The following is a 14605-nucleotide window of genomic DNA, read 5'->3' as shown; positions in this document are numbered from 1 at the left end:
ATTATCGAGTTGTTCGCCACTCATTTCTCTTCAGTATTTGAACAAGATAACAGTTATTCTGATACGTTAAATGAAACTACTATGGATACTGTATTGGGACAAGAATTTAATAACATCATCGTTCACGTAAGGGATGTAAGATACAAACTCAAACATCTTGACCAGAGTAAAAGTGCTGGGCCGGACAATATTCCACCTCTATTCATCGCTCAATGTGCCAATCAACTCTCAACTCCATTATGCCATATTTTTAATAAATCATTATCATCGGGTATTTTTCAACAAATTGGAAGAGGCGAGAATTGTACCTGTTTACAAAAACGGAAATAAACATAATATTTCAAATTACAGACCCATATCCATTCTTTCGTGTATAGCTAAAGTCTTTGAATCACTAGTATATCCTCACCTGTTTAGACAAGTTCGAGACCAACTATCATCAAACCAGCATGGCTTCATCACTAGGAGGTCCACAAACACAAACCTAGTTCAGTACACTGATGATGTTACATTAGCAGTAGATAAAGGTAGCCAAGTTGATGCTATCTACACAGATTTTACCAAGGCATTTGATAAAGTTAACCATCGTATTTTGGTAAAAAACTTGCAAAATTTGGAATATCGGGACCTATGCTTGACTGGTGCAAAACTTACCTAAAAATAGACAATCCAGTGTTGTAATTAATGGCTATAGCTCTGCTCGTTTTATTTCCTACTCTGGGGTGCCTCAGGGCTCTAATCTAGGTCCTTTATTCTTTAATGTCTTTATAAACGATGTCACTGATGTTCTCAAAAACTCAAATTGTTATTTATTTGCAGATGACTTAAAACTAATTCGTACTATACAAAACACGCATGACCTCAAAACTGTTACAAGACGATTTGGATAGCCTGTCATCTTGGTGTGTATCCAATAAGATGCATTTAAATCCAGCCAAGTGTTTCCACATCAAATTTACTCTTAAGCATAAAACAAACGACACTACATATACAATTTCTAATGTACCCATAAAAGAGGTCGCTGAGATCCATGATTTAGGAATAACACTAGATACTAAACTAAAATTCACGTTTCACATTGATAAAAGTACTTAATTCTGCATATAAGTCACTTGGTTTTATTCTCAGAAATGGCAAAGAATTCAAAAATCCTCTACAACTTTATTGTTATATAATAGCTATGTTAGAAGTAAATTGGATTACTGTAGTGCTGTCTGGTCACCATTATATAAAATACACATTAATAGAATAGAGAAAGTTCAAAAAACTACTCTACCATTTGTCATACAGATTTAGACCACCTGCCCATATTAAATCTTATAAAGAAAAGCTTATACATTTTAATTTACAGTCTTTAAGTGATAGAAGAGATTTTTGAATTTACTATTCCTACATAAGATTATGAATGGTGTAATAGATGCCCCTTATTTACTTAACAAGTTTTTATTAAAGGCACCAAATAGACCGCCTCGAAAACCTGGACCCTTATTTCATGTTCGGTTCAATTAGAACTAATAAAGGGAAGCAAGCTCCTGTTCCTCGCCTGTCTATTCTGTACAACCAAACAGTTGGTTTCCGTAATGACGTCGACATTTTTGGTGATAAATTATTACAATTTAGACGTAAATTATTGAGTAACGCTGAATGTTAACTATGTATGTTTTGTTTTTTTCTCTTTGTTATAAATAGTATATAAGATTTTACGTAATTTTATTGCAGTTGTACTAAATATTATTAGAGTAATTATTGTTTAAGATTGAAAAATATATATTGTGGCTCATGCTGTGACTGCTTGTAACTAGAGTTACAATTACATAAGAGACTGTTACTATATACATGTGTGGATTTAAATTGAATTGTAAACTCCGTTAGCAGTCCGTTAATAATAAATAAATAAATAAATAAATAAATAATTTTGATTGCAAACACTCTATTTCGCTCATAAAATATACATATTTTAGAGACCTATCACACTTTCGAATTACGAGCATTTCGGTAGCGAGACGAAGGCGCAACGGACACGCTGCGGGCTGACATCTCATTTGGGTAGTCAGTAATAGATTAGATTCCGACGAAGAATTACCTTTATGATAATAAATTTAAATTGAAAAAAAGGGTTGATGTACATGAGATTAAATAATGACGCCGGTGTAGCGAAGACATTCCGCACGCGAAGCATGTTCGCTCGCAATTCGCCAGAGTGATAAGAGCCTTACAGTAGATAAGTAGCTAGTAAAAGATGAATCTAGACCCAACAGAATTATACCTAAAATCAATATGATTGACGTACAGTGTGAAAATATATGTTGTACAAACGCAATAATTGCGTTTATAACATATTTAGATAATATCCTAATGTAATACGACGTGCTAAGTACCTACATAAGATGAATGAGAAATGTACCTGCAGAATGGTTTGAATGGAGATGTGTAGCTTTTTTAAAAAATTGGCTTTACGCGTTACATTTGTCTTAAAATATTCGTGTTGTACCTAGTTCAAATTTCGTTGATTACTTTAAAATAATCTTGTACTCCGTCCTAACAATTTTTCTTTGAATTTAAAATAGGATGGAGATTTTATGTAAAAATAGAATGTGCATAATAAAATTAAATTGTCTATGTAACAAAATTATTTAATTTAACAAATTATTTTGTAAGTATGACAAATATTATGTAATATTTTGAATCTCTGTCATTTCGTGTAATAGATGTGAAAAATTTAATAAAATGTGATTATTTATTTAGTACAAAATAAATAATTATTGTATTGTTTCAAGATTTTTATTATTTACACATATATCATACAATTCATACTACTTACTATATCATAAATTTGAAATAAGGGCAATTCCGTCAATAGATATTTCATTTCTATCAATTTATTTATAGTTATAATTTCAGAATATATAATGAGCAACATCTGATGTCTTGGGAAAGCTAAAGCAGAATGGTTAAACACAGTACTTTGGTAACCAAAATGTCACTTAGTAAAATCCCACTGCATTTCATAAGAGTATAGATGTACCTTACTTTAAACTCAAAAAGTAAAATTTATAGATAAAAAAAAGAGTTTTAATCCTTTCATACATTTAAGCTGATAGATTTAGTCAGAAATATATAAAAAGAAATTGCTAATGCCCATCATCATCAAAACTACAATGGTAATCAATGACCAACTTAACATTTCAATGGACTTACCTAATCTAACAAACTGCTCAAACCATTAGCTGTTTCCGGTTTTCTCAGCTTTATATTTTTTTATAAAATCATTGATCTCCTCTATCACAATTTGGTAGCGATGTTGCTTTAAGAGAGACTCTTGTAACTGTTCTAATTGTTCCCCGCCTTCCATAAATCCTTTGAGGTTATGGAAAGTGCCTCCGCCTTCTCTGTGCTCAGTTATCCTGTCTTGAGGGTAGTTGTACGTTCTTATCTTTTCATTTCTGTTTCCGGAACCAACCTGGAAGTTTAATGATTTTTTTAGGATATTTTTTAAATTAAATAAATAATTTTAGCAGCATTTGTGTTCATATTAGTAAGAATATTATGTAATAATAATCGAGAGGTAATCATCTCTCATCAGTGGACATTCTATTGGACCCCACTCCACCTACAATCAGGTAATGGTGTCACTTTGCCGTGCCCATATAAGAAAAGCTTATATTTTGGGTACATATTTTTTAAACTAAATCCATGACAAAATACATAACATACCTGGGATTTTCTTTCACTGTTAATTTTGGAACTTTGTTCTTGCAATTGCTTCTCCAATAATAATGTTCGTAATTTTTGAAGAGCAATTTGTTTATTTTTAATCTGAGACCTGCCTTCTTGACACTCGACAACTGTGCCCGTAGGTGTGTGAGTGATGCGTACAGCACTGTCAGTTGTGTTTACATGCTGGCCGCCCGCACCACTCGCTCTCTTTGTTTCAATTGAAATATCTCTGTCAGGAATATTAAGCTCCACTTCTGTCGGCTGTGGTAGTACTGCAACTGACACCGTGCTAGTGTGAATGCGTCCGCCCTTCTCAGTGGTAGGGATCCGTTGTACTCTATGAACTCCAGCTTCCATTCTCATTAACTCCGGTACTCCGACACCTTGTATCAGCATTGACGCTTTTCTTACTCCACCCAGCTCTGTTTTTTCGTATGAAGCTATATCTACTTCCCAGCCTTTGTACTTAGCATGCGACATGTATAGTTCAAAGAGTTCCATTGCGAATAACATAGCTTCTTGACCTCCAGCGCCTGCTGTTACTTCCAATAACACGCCACCGTTAGAATAAGAGGGTTCGAAAAGAATTGACTGCAGTTCACCGTCGATCTCTGTCATACGTTTTAGATATATCGCAGCTTCTTCTTTTATCATTTTTTTCATCTCTGTATCGCCTTCTTTCTTGTTGAGTTCTTTGAGTGACTCGATGCTGTCGTACAGAGCAATTCTCTGTTTAAGAACATCAATTATTGGCTTTATTTCGTTCAATCTTCCCATTTCATACGTAGTCCGGCGAGCTTTTGAATGCAATTGCTCATGTTCAAGCATTAAATGCTTAAAATAAGTTTGAATAGCCGGATCCGATAAATTCACTGCATTTTGTGCGTACCTTTTATTAATAAGAAGTAAGTGTCTCTCGCTGTTCATAAATGATTTCAAAATTAATAGTCTTGATAGCGACATCTTTATAACTGTTTTAGATTTTGTTTTTATTTTCAAGTTATTACTGTTTGAGGTTATATTTTTACAGCTGTTTGTCAAATCTCAAAAATGACCTTGGGATTTGAACATGACACATAATTTATTATTGCCATTACAAAAAATATTTTTTGTTTTTAATGGTCTCAAACATAGAATGCCCTCTATGGTCAAATAGATCAGTGTGCAAATAGTTAATAAAGGCACTAGATGGCACTAGAGTCACAAAATTAAGCCAGTTATCTCGGTATTTTGAAGACTGCGAAAGTTTGTGATGTTCATTACAGCTAATTGTTTAAATGTTTGTAAAACGTAAAAACGTGAATCCCTGAACAGTCTTGGATGAAATTTGGTAAACACACTACACAGTCATCTTGTAAGTTTCTATTTAAACTAGATAAATCGTGTAGTAGATAAATAGGTACCCATAGTAGATATGTTTATTTTATTTACTTATTTATTTATTCATTTCAAATATAGACTTAGGAGGCATACAATACTTGCTAATGGCACCCAAACTAAGCTATGCTTGTATCTTGGGCCGCCATAACAAAAGTTACAATATAGGTAAGTTATTAGCCGCAAGCAGAAAACAATGCAAACCATTAAAACAACGTTTAGTAGTTACAATTTATAAAGTTCAGCACATTTTGTAAAATTTTATAAGTCATACCTACCCGCATTTAGGTGGAGCGATTAAAAAATTATCAAGTGTGACTTCTCCCAAAACGCGTGTTGTTGCCTGAGTCTGCGTTCAATATGGCAGTCCGAGCTATTATTTCGTTGGACTAAAATAATTTTTACAAACACTCGATGTATGTAAGTGCTAGTTGCGCCTCTACCTATCCTTCGTGGATAAAATTGTGAGCTTACACAAGTAAGTCATACCAACAATAATCGCATGTCATAATTAAAATACTATGTAATTATTGCACCCTCTACAAATTTCAACGTGTATCGATACTACCGGTAACGGGTCGTAACAACAATGAATTAAAATTGTTCTCTTCCAACACTACACAAACCGCATTTAAATTGCTTGTCTGCAAGTTTCCTGTGTCAATTGTTATACATGACTGTAATGGTTGCATTCCAAACATTTTCTACAGCCGCGATTACCACATCGACCGCAACGATGCGCCTATTGATAAAATTATTGGGCTCGGTGGGTTGCATAAAGAAAGTTTCCTACTGGCCGTAGAGTCGACCACAAGGACGTCACTTACGTTATTCAGCATTCTTACAGCGTATGGAGTTATTAGTGTTAATGACGGACGGACAGACGGACGTGCTGTTACGTCGCCGCCAGACCGCATAGCTTCCTTTTCTGCTTGCGGGTGTGGACGACACAACGAGCGATTTGAACATTTATTTTTTGTGAATATCATCTGAAATAAAGGATTGGTGGGACTGGTTTTTTATCAATAATTAAAGGAAACTAAGAACACTCTCCGTACACTACATCTGATTGATTAATAAATATCAGCAGTTTACCAGTCATAGATTTAATACATTTTGCTCTTAGTACTAAATATCTACATTTTAAAGTGCCAATGCATTAATTGAATACGTCAAAATAAAGTGAACGCCTAATTTTGAGCATAATGTTCAAAAAGAAGCTACCGGAATTTAAAACTCCGATTGTAAATATCTTTACTATGCATATCGTCGCCAATATCATTTCATTTTATTTGTTTCTTTACTTATTGATTTATATCATTGATTCTGTACCCCACACACTGTAGCGAACAACAAACGCTACAGCTTACTTCTTCCGCCGCACCTGTATTACGAAATTAGAACCCACTCAGGGTCCTGACCGCGGCGCTATTGTGCTATTCTCTCAATAAATTAGAATTGTTTGCTACCTTTGTACGAACCGAGCGTTGGTCACGAAATGTTCACTTTCAATTTGTTACACACACTAATTGCACAAAACCGTTAACATGATGAATAATAATTCCGGAAATTGGAAATACAATCGCGGGATTCTATGTTAATATGAAATAGGTATGCTAAATGTTACACTTAAATTTCTATTCAAAGCCCGCTAGATCTGGTTTCGGAATATCTACTAGGTATTAATTACAATTAGACACTTACAAACGCGAAAGAGTTAGTAGGCAGCTTCAACTGTAATAGTGGACGAGCCTATCAACATATCGGGTACAGATGCCAAACTTCTAGTTAATTCTTATGAGAAAAACCCAATAGCAATTCATCACTGAGCAGAAAAAAAATTTAATTTCTTAACAAAGTTTTATTAATATAGCTTATAATTATAATTTTGGGGTCACATAATTTATAATAATAGAATTATAATAGTATTCTAAATAAAGAATCCCCAATGTTTATGTACCAATGTATATAAAAAAATCATAGGTAGACACATAAATATAATGTAATTTAACTGAACCAACTCCATATTCCCCCCTTACATTCTCTTGCATAAACACAACCAGTTAATATAAAATATTCATACATGAACCGAGTAAGCAAGTCACATTGCAGCAAATAAGTGGGCAATACAGTAGCTCCCTTAGTCACCGGCAGTTTGCACAAACGGCATTGAATTAAATTGATAGCGTACCGTATGCGATAATGGGAGCTAATGTAAGGTAATTACCTCCGACAGGCTCGCGGCATCTACTGCCAGTAAAAGTCATTCATTAAATTAATGAATAAACACATCAGGCCATACAAAGTAGCGTCAATTAAAACATGCCGTGTGCGATCCGCTTTATGAGTACGTTGCTAAATTTTATTGTTTAAGTAGTGATTTCGTGTGCAATTTGGCGGCGCAGATTGAGCATCGCTGTGACCTCTAATTGCAACTGTTTAATTAACCTTATGTACGTTAAATCACTTGAATGTTTCTTTTATTGGATTTTTTATTGGTTAAGATTTTTGATGAACTTGTCGATGAAGGTTAAAATAAATTGATTTTGCTCAATTAGGGTGTAATGAAAATCACTCGATTATGTTCATCGGAACAGAACGAGTGGGTAAGTATTATGTGTACTTTGTTTTTTCCTCAGTAGAGAAAAAGCTGGTAGTAACATTTTGTTAATGATCCAGTAGTTGCCATATTATGGTCCCTCCAAAAGGCATAGCGTAGACACTAGACACTTGGATTTGTAGAGCGATTTTTTTCCCGATATTTTTTTAGATTTTTTACCGCGTACCTACATTACGTAAAGAAACTCTAAATGTTAACAAAGTAACATGAGTTTTAGTTAGGAATTAATATATGTATCATGTTTAAAGCAAAATCGACGACATTAATTAAGTCTTACCAAGGCTCTATTATTTAACTAAAGTAAAACAGTTGTTTTAACTAACCGTACAACAGCAGTTTCACCATTCTTGTACTGATGAGATTAAAATATAATGTAAATATGCTACCAATAGGTCGATCGGAAAATCTTTGGGAGAGACCCATGTTCAGCAGTGGACATTCTGCGGCTGATGATGATGATACTTGAAAGCAAAATCTCTTTTAATCAAACTAAAAATAGGTTAATACAACTTCAGCTTAGTCAGTTTGCATGTCTTTAGTTCTCAAGCATAGTGTTATTACGCCGTCCATGATAACATGTTACAGTGAGCAACTCGTACACTTGATAAAATGAATGCATGCAACCTTTTATTTAGCGTTATGGCATATTTAGGAATTGAATCGATAAGAGACATTGGAATGGGTTTCTGCCAGTCAATAGCAATTTGCTGATGGTTCGTGCTGTTTCATTACCGCGGATGAAGTGTCTGGTTGGTTGTGATTTTGTAATGTTAGCAACTTATAAACGTTGTAGACTTCTCTTGTTAATTGACCTTTACGATAAAAAGCCGATGAACATAGTTACTTAAAACTGGCACATTTTTTGTACGGACGCGGCATAATCACTCTACTGCGCCTGATGATAAGTAGAGTGGGGTCCAATATGTCGACTGAAAAGATGTGATTACCCCTCGTCAGTCAATACAATTATGCCGGCTTGTTGGAACCGGATATAGGTACACAGGCTGATCCCGGTACGCGACACATTTACGTGGGTCACTATGGTGGGCTTTAACATCTATGTACGGTGGTTGTTATCTGGGCGGATATAAAATATATCCTACCACCAGCATTGTTGTATTATTATCATTACCAGCATTATTTGTTTATTATCTGTAACAGATTGGTGAATACTCTACAACATATAGATGTTATAGAGTTAAAAGGATTGGATATTTTAATCTCAACAATAAACCAATTATTTACTTAATTTGAGAAACAGAATGGAGAAATCCGAAATACATTGTAAGAAATATATTCCGCAAAGTAAAGCAATCCTGCAAATTGGCTCTTTTCCTTTTATTACCAACGGTCGAGGGTTCCGGATCGTTTGTCGAGAGTGAGCGAACACATTCGTTACTTACCAGTAAATATTGGTTCACTAAAGTTACGATCCCAGAGAACCTTTGGATTTGTTTTCTTTTAGAGAAATAGTACTACTTAAGACACATATGTAGGTAAACGTAGGTATTTTTATTTATTTTAATTAAATGGTTGCTGTATGTTTTGTATTTAATGGTATGAGTTAACAGAGTAACTATTTCAAATTTATGACCATTTTAGGGTCACTACTGCACACATAATACGACTTAATAGTAAAATTAGGTAAAATCTACTTACTGGCAAGTGGTTGTGGCGTTCTACCACATTTTTTCCAGGGTGAATACAGGTTCTTCTGCCTATTAGCTCAATTAAGATTATACTTAAACCTACAAACTATAGAATCCTACTATGAGCTTACTTTTTTTTATTGCTTTGAATGACGAGATGAGCTTGCCGTTAGCCTGATGATATGCAATACGACCGCCCATAAACAGTAGAAACACCATCCAATACCTTGAATTACAAAGTATTGTATTGCGCTCGCCATTTGGGACATGAGATGTTAAGTTTTATTATAGCCAATAGTTCTCGTTCTTAAAGTTAGCCAGAGTATATTACCTATCATATCAGAGGTAAGAATTCAAAACACAATATACTTTCACACATAGTATAATATTAATATAGATTCAATTGTATCCTCAATTAGTAGGTATGCGAAAATACAATTCAAGAAAACAATTTTCTACACTCTACATCGGTAAAGTTCAGTACGAGTACTAGTATTCTACTAACACGAAGGAAAAATAGTAAGTCCTTTACAGGATTAATGTGGCGGGCGGGTGTAGATGGGCGGCGAGCGCGGCGCGAGCGCTACGCACACATTAGTTTTGGGCCATTTCCGAGCAGAGTGCACGGTTTTCCTACTCTAACACACTCTTAAATAAATATGGCACGTTTGCGCGATAGCCGCTAACACCACTTTACACTTTATTTTACGCGAGCAAGACATTTATAGCTCGAGCATAAATCTACTCGATTTATGCTTTTGGCTTTCGTACAACACTATTTGTTGATTTCAGCAATTTTGTTGAGGCTCTTGCAAAAATATGCAATCATTTTTTGCGTAAAGTAAATGAAGTTGGAATTAATTAGTACCAAAGTAGACAAAGATGGAATTAATTAATACCAAATTGGCGCTTTCGTATTGCAAAGTTACACAAACATATACTAGAAATCCCATTTGTAACATTTGTGGAATACAATAAATAATTAGATTTATATTTGAATATAAATTGACAATACCCGCATTTATCACCGACAATGACCGGATACGAAACCAATCATACTTTCGCGTGGAAACACGAAGATTGAAAAGGTAAAGAGCGGGTACATTATAGACAACATAATAGCGCAAAGCACTTGATTATAATGATAGTGTGTCGCTGCGTTATCTGAAGGCGTAGGCAACGCTCGCGTGTCTTTAAGCGTGTTAGCACAGCGAACCCGGCCGGCTAATAGCCCATTAGGCCGGGTGAGTAAACAGCCGGATTGTTTTCTGTCGTGCGCATGCTGTGTGCCTGTGTCGGGTCAAGTCAATCAACGCTGACACGAATTGAATATACACTTTAATTTATTATCATTTTAGATGCGATTTATTTATGATTGAATTTGCATTGCTTACCTCTAAATATTGTTTAGCTTGATTATTTTTTATGGTTATGGTTTGCAATGAAACCTATGGGATTCGGTCGATAGTAGGTACGAAGGCATGTTTGCTAGACATTCTACCGGTATGAGAAATTTACAAGTGGACAGAAAGTAAAATATTTGGGTCTTGATAGCACAACTAAGTTAACACTAAGAATACCCACTACCCTTATCAATGCTTTTGTCTTGACCACCTAAAAGTTGAAGGCTAGTAGAGGCGAAGGGTCCATATAACCCAATTTCTACCGGCTTCCTTTTCGTAACTTAAGTAAAATATAATTATTTATCATTGAAACGATTTGCAATGAATATTAGTAGTGCCTGTATGTTGTGTCTACCCATTCGGAAAATATCACCCTTAGCCATTGTAGGTAGTAGCAGTAGTAGTCCCATTCACATTCATAGTCTCGATAGGTATTACGCATATTCTACGAAGTATCATCATGCGTTAAAGATGCAATAAAGGTGATGGACAATAATTTTAATGTTATCCATGAAAAAGATACGATGTGAAATATTTTCTCTATAGCTTCTGAGGGACGAGAAACACTATATGATGTAGGTATAAAAATGTCGCGAGGGGCCGCCAAATGTAGCCAAAATAGAATCGGCAACAATCATTTTTAATTTTTTAAAAAGCGTAACTAAATTTGTCTCCGCTCAGCAGGATGTTATTCAATTTATTTATGTCTTACCAAAACATTTACCCTATTATTGTTATGTTGTTATGGCTGTATTAAAAGGCTATAAAATTTATTATGCTTGCAGTTTCATGTGTATTCAAAAATGTATTGTAATTTCATTGGCCAGAATGTAATTTCGTTTGTAGCAGATTTTATGCGGGGTTGGATGACAAACGCGACACGGCCTCTTCCCCCTCGATTACGGCGGCGAGGAAGCGAAAAGTCTCCACAACACCGAGTCAGCATATTGTTCGAGTTGCATTAGCAGTATTGTGGGGACAAATAATGATAAAGGGGTACATACATGAATAGATGTTACAGACTAAATCGATTACGGTTTTGTGTTGTACATTATTCATTTACAAATTTGAACCCAACGATGTTTTCAATTTGGATTTATCCGCTCTCTACTAGATGGCGCTAGTTATATATGAGAAGTTTTACGCTTAAAAAATATTGTCCAACTGTGACGTTTTGTTACTCCTATAATTTTTCTAGTAAATTATCTTATATTAAGTCATTACTTATATAATTATTATAATGTGACCACCGCGTACTGGTGATCACATCGATATCGAAACTAAACTTAAACATCATCTACTTAATTGTTGCCAATAACAAAACAATTAAATTTTCACTTGAACTACTCGATTCCGCAGTACGAAAAAAAATATAATACCGTTTAATTAAGAACCTCATAACACATAAACAGCAATTACTTATAAAACATAATTTTTTATCGTGCTCCCAAATATATCTTAGTTAGCCAGCAGAATATTAATTACCAAATAAAAACAAATTTAAAAACACTATTAGATCCGAATCCTACAAATGAGTGAGGTAAAAACCCGCAGCAAATCAAACAAATTTTCGGATCTCATCCATCATGTCAAACGGGAAGCGTTAATCTAAGAACTCATTAGGCGCGATGAGCGGAGTCAAGCGAGTGGATCTACGATTAAAAACCGTGTGGATCATGTTTTGTATTAAAACTGGCTGGGCGGTGCCGGTGTTTAGCTGAGGTAAGGGGATATTGTGGCTGTTACTCTTGTTATAATGCTTGCTTATTATGATTAGCGTGTTATGTACAGCTGTGAAATGCAAGGTTTGATTTTTAAAATGTGCTTTGGAGAAATTTTGAAATTGAAACAATGCGATGAATTTATGCCAAATTATTATGGGCGCTTCTGCAGAATATACTTGCTTTCTACGGAGTTCTATAATTTTCACAATAGATCTTGAATCTATTTACGAAAAACATACACGGTTTGAGAATACAAATTTTGATAATTACTTGGTTATATGATGAATATTAAAAGCAGATCACACAAAGTTAATAATTCCGTGTAATTAAAATATAAATTTCCCGTTGAACGTTGCAATGGAAAATGTTTACGGCTAGAGTTAAGAAATAAATCAACACAAACCTTCGCATAATGCCGGGGTCCATTCGTTGACTCTCTCCCACATATAGGACTGTCCTTTTCCCACTGCGCCGACACGTCTGCAATGTACAAGCTGTTAAAAAAGCTGAGACGACGCGACGTCTCAGTTTCCAATTATCCAGTCCTTAATTTTAAAAGTACTTTAACTAACGAGTCTTTAAATATGATAAAATATAATACGAAAATAAACAATTGGTTGTGTGATTAAGACTTGCTGAAATGTTTTATGTCTAAGTGTAGATTATGAGTAGGTAATGAAGCATATCTATTGGTAATTATATTTATTGGAATATTGTTTGCAATTTTTTTATTGTTGAAATATAATTGGATGTGTTTTTTGCAAATACTATGTTATAACATTGTGGAAGAATACACTTAACTGTTTATTTCAATAAATAAATAGTTAAAATATATTTAGGCTGCTTAAAAACCGTTTTTTTACTATGCATCTGCAATTATTATAGTGCTGTACCTAAGGACAAGTCATCAATTCCACTATTTGAGTGTATCATATTATAATATTTGAAATTAGAATGACAAATTCTATCATACCTAAATTAATCGATTCTGCAAAAAATATACGTAATCGATGTCTCAACGCGCGGCGCTTAAAATCGCCTGTGCGAATGCGGCCCCAAGGCGATGTTTACGATGCTGTTTAAGTGAAATAAATAAATCACTAGACCACTAGCACGGACTCTTTGCCGAGGTACAAATCAGTATGTAATTTTTGAAAGACGCCCGGTTGAACCGCTTGATATACAACCCGCCGCCAGTACTGTTTAAGCATTTCTTGTTGCTTTTATTGATAAAATTACTCGAGCAACCAAGTGGATAAATATTGTCTTTCTTGCTGAATCGTGTTGCAATCTAGTTAGGGTATTTAGAAATTTTAGGGAGTCAAAATATTAATCAGGTAAATTAATGTAAACAATTTGATTTGCATAAAAAGTCCATGTTTATTTTTATTACTGCGTACCAAACTTTCCGTTTATTTTACAACAATTTTATGTTTTTTCACAGCTTTGTTAATGCATTACGAATAAGAGAAAATTAATAACAATTTCCATGTCAATGACCTATAATAGGACATGTAAAAAATCACGAATAATATCATAGTTAGACATTATAAGTATTTCAAATATTAGGTAGTTGTTAGAAAAACAAGTACTTGAACTATATCACAGAGTAATTTCATGCACCGTAGTGTGATTTTTCACGTTTTCTCCCGAGATGCTAACGTGACCCGAAGCGGGCTCCATTTATGATCGGTGCACCGAAATGGCCGACAAATGGCGGCCAAATGAGAGGCTTCGTTCGCCGATGCCGGCCGCTACATTCGACTGACCAATTTTTAAAAATTGATTTCTGTTTAACGATGTACATTGCGAGATTTGTATTGGAAACTTTATGGTCCTGTGTGGATAAGAGGCGATGGATAGACTGCATTAGAAACTTGGTCGTGAGCAAGCTCGGCATTCGTTGCCTGAGGCACATTTGATTATACGTTGAGAGAGGGCTAATCGCGCTCGACGGGCGAACACCTCGAGATCAAACACGAGGCGCGCCGCCAGATATTTTTGTTTCTATTAAACAACACCCGACGTAATAATGTTTAACAATCGTGGAGCGATAATTTGGATAGCGAAATGTGTAGAGTAGCTTCAAGTTATTTAGTGAAAATTGATTTTTAG

The 14605-nt window shown here is 34.8% G+C and overlaps 1 protein-coding gene across 1 annotated transcript; it reads right to left on the bottom strand.

Annotated features, from left to right (window-relative positions):
- Positions 1 to 2765: 2765 nt before the first annotated feature.
- On the bottom strand, positions 2766 to 13868 carry LOC115443755 (peptide chain release factor 1). Its single transcript, XM_030169309.2, has 4 exons — positions 13844 to 13868; positions 12667 to 12710; positions 3715 to 4761; positions 2766 to 3460 (listed from the first exon to the last, which is right to left on the bottom strand). The coding sequence occupies exons 1-4, from the start codon at positions 13866 to 13868 to the stop codon at positions 3224 to 3226; spliced, it is 1353 nt and encodes a 450-aa protein (XP_030025169.2). The 3' UTR covers positions 2766 to 3223.
- Positions 13869 to 14605: the final 737 nt, after the last annotated feature.

The sequence above is a fragment of the Manduca sexta genome, chromosome 25 (genome assembly GCF_014839805.1).
Source record: "Manduca sexta isolate Smith_Timp_Sample1 chromosome 25, JHU_Msex_v1.0, whole genome shotgun sequence".
NCBI lineage: Eukaryota > Metazoa > Arthropoda > Insecta > Lepidoptera > Sphingidae > Manduca > Manduca sexta.
Note: the sequence above shows the minus strand (reverse complement) of the source record. Positions and strands in the feature narration are given on the sequence as shown.

What these genes read in the sequence shown, in the direction of transcription:
- LOC115443755 (XM_030169309.2), bottom strand. Translation starts at nt 13,868, where the DNA reads ATGGACTTTTTATGCAAATCAAATT. An exon ending in TAGAACTCCGTAGAAAGCAA is followed by an intron (nt 4,762 to 12,666) that starts GTATATTCTGCA and finishes GGTCATTTTTGA; the next exon opens with GATTTGACAAACAGCTGTAA. An exon ending in ACAGTGAAAGAAAATCCCAG is followed by an intron (nt 3,461 to 3,714) that starts GTATGTTATGTA and finishes TTAAACTTCCAG; the next exon opens with GTTGGTTCCGGAAACAGAAA.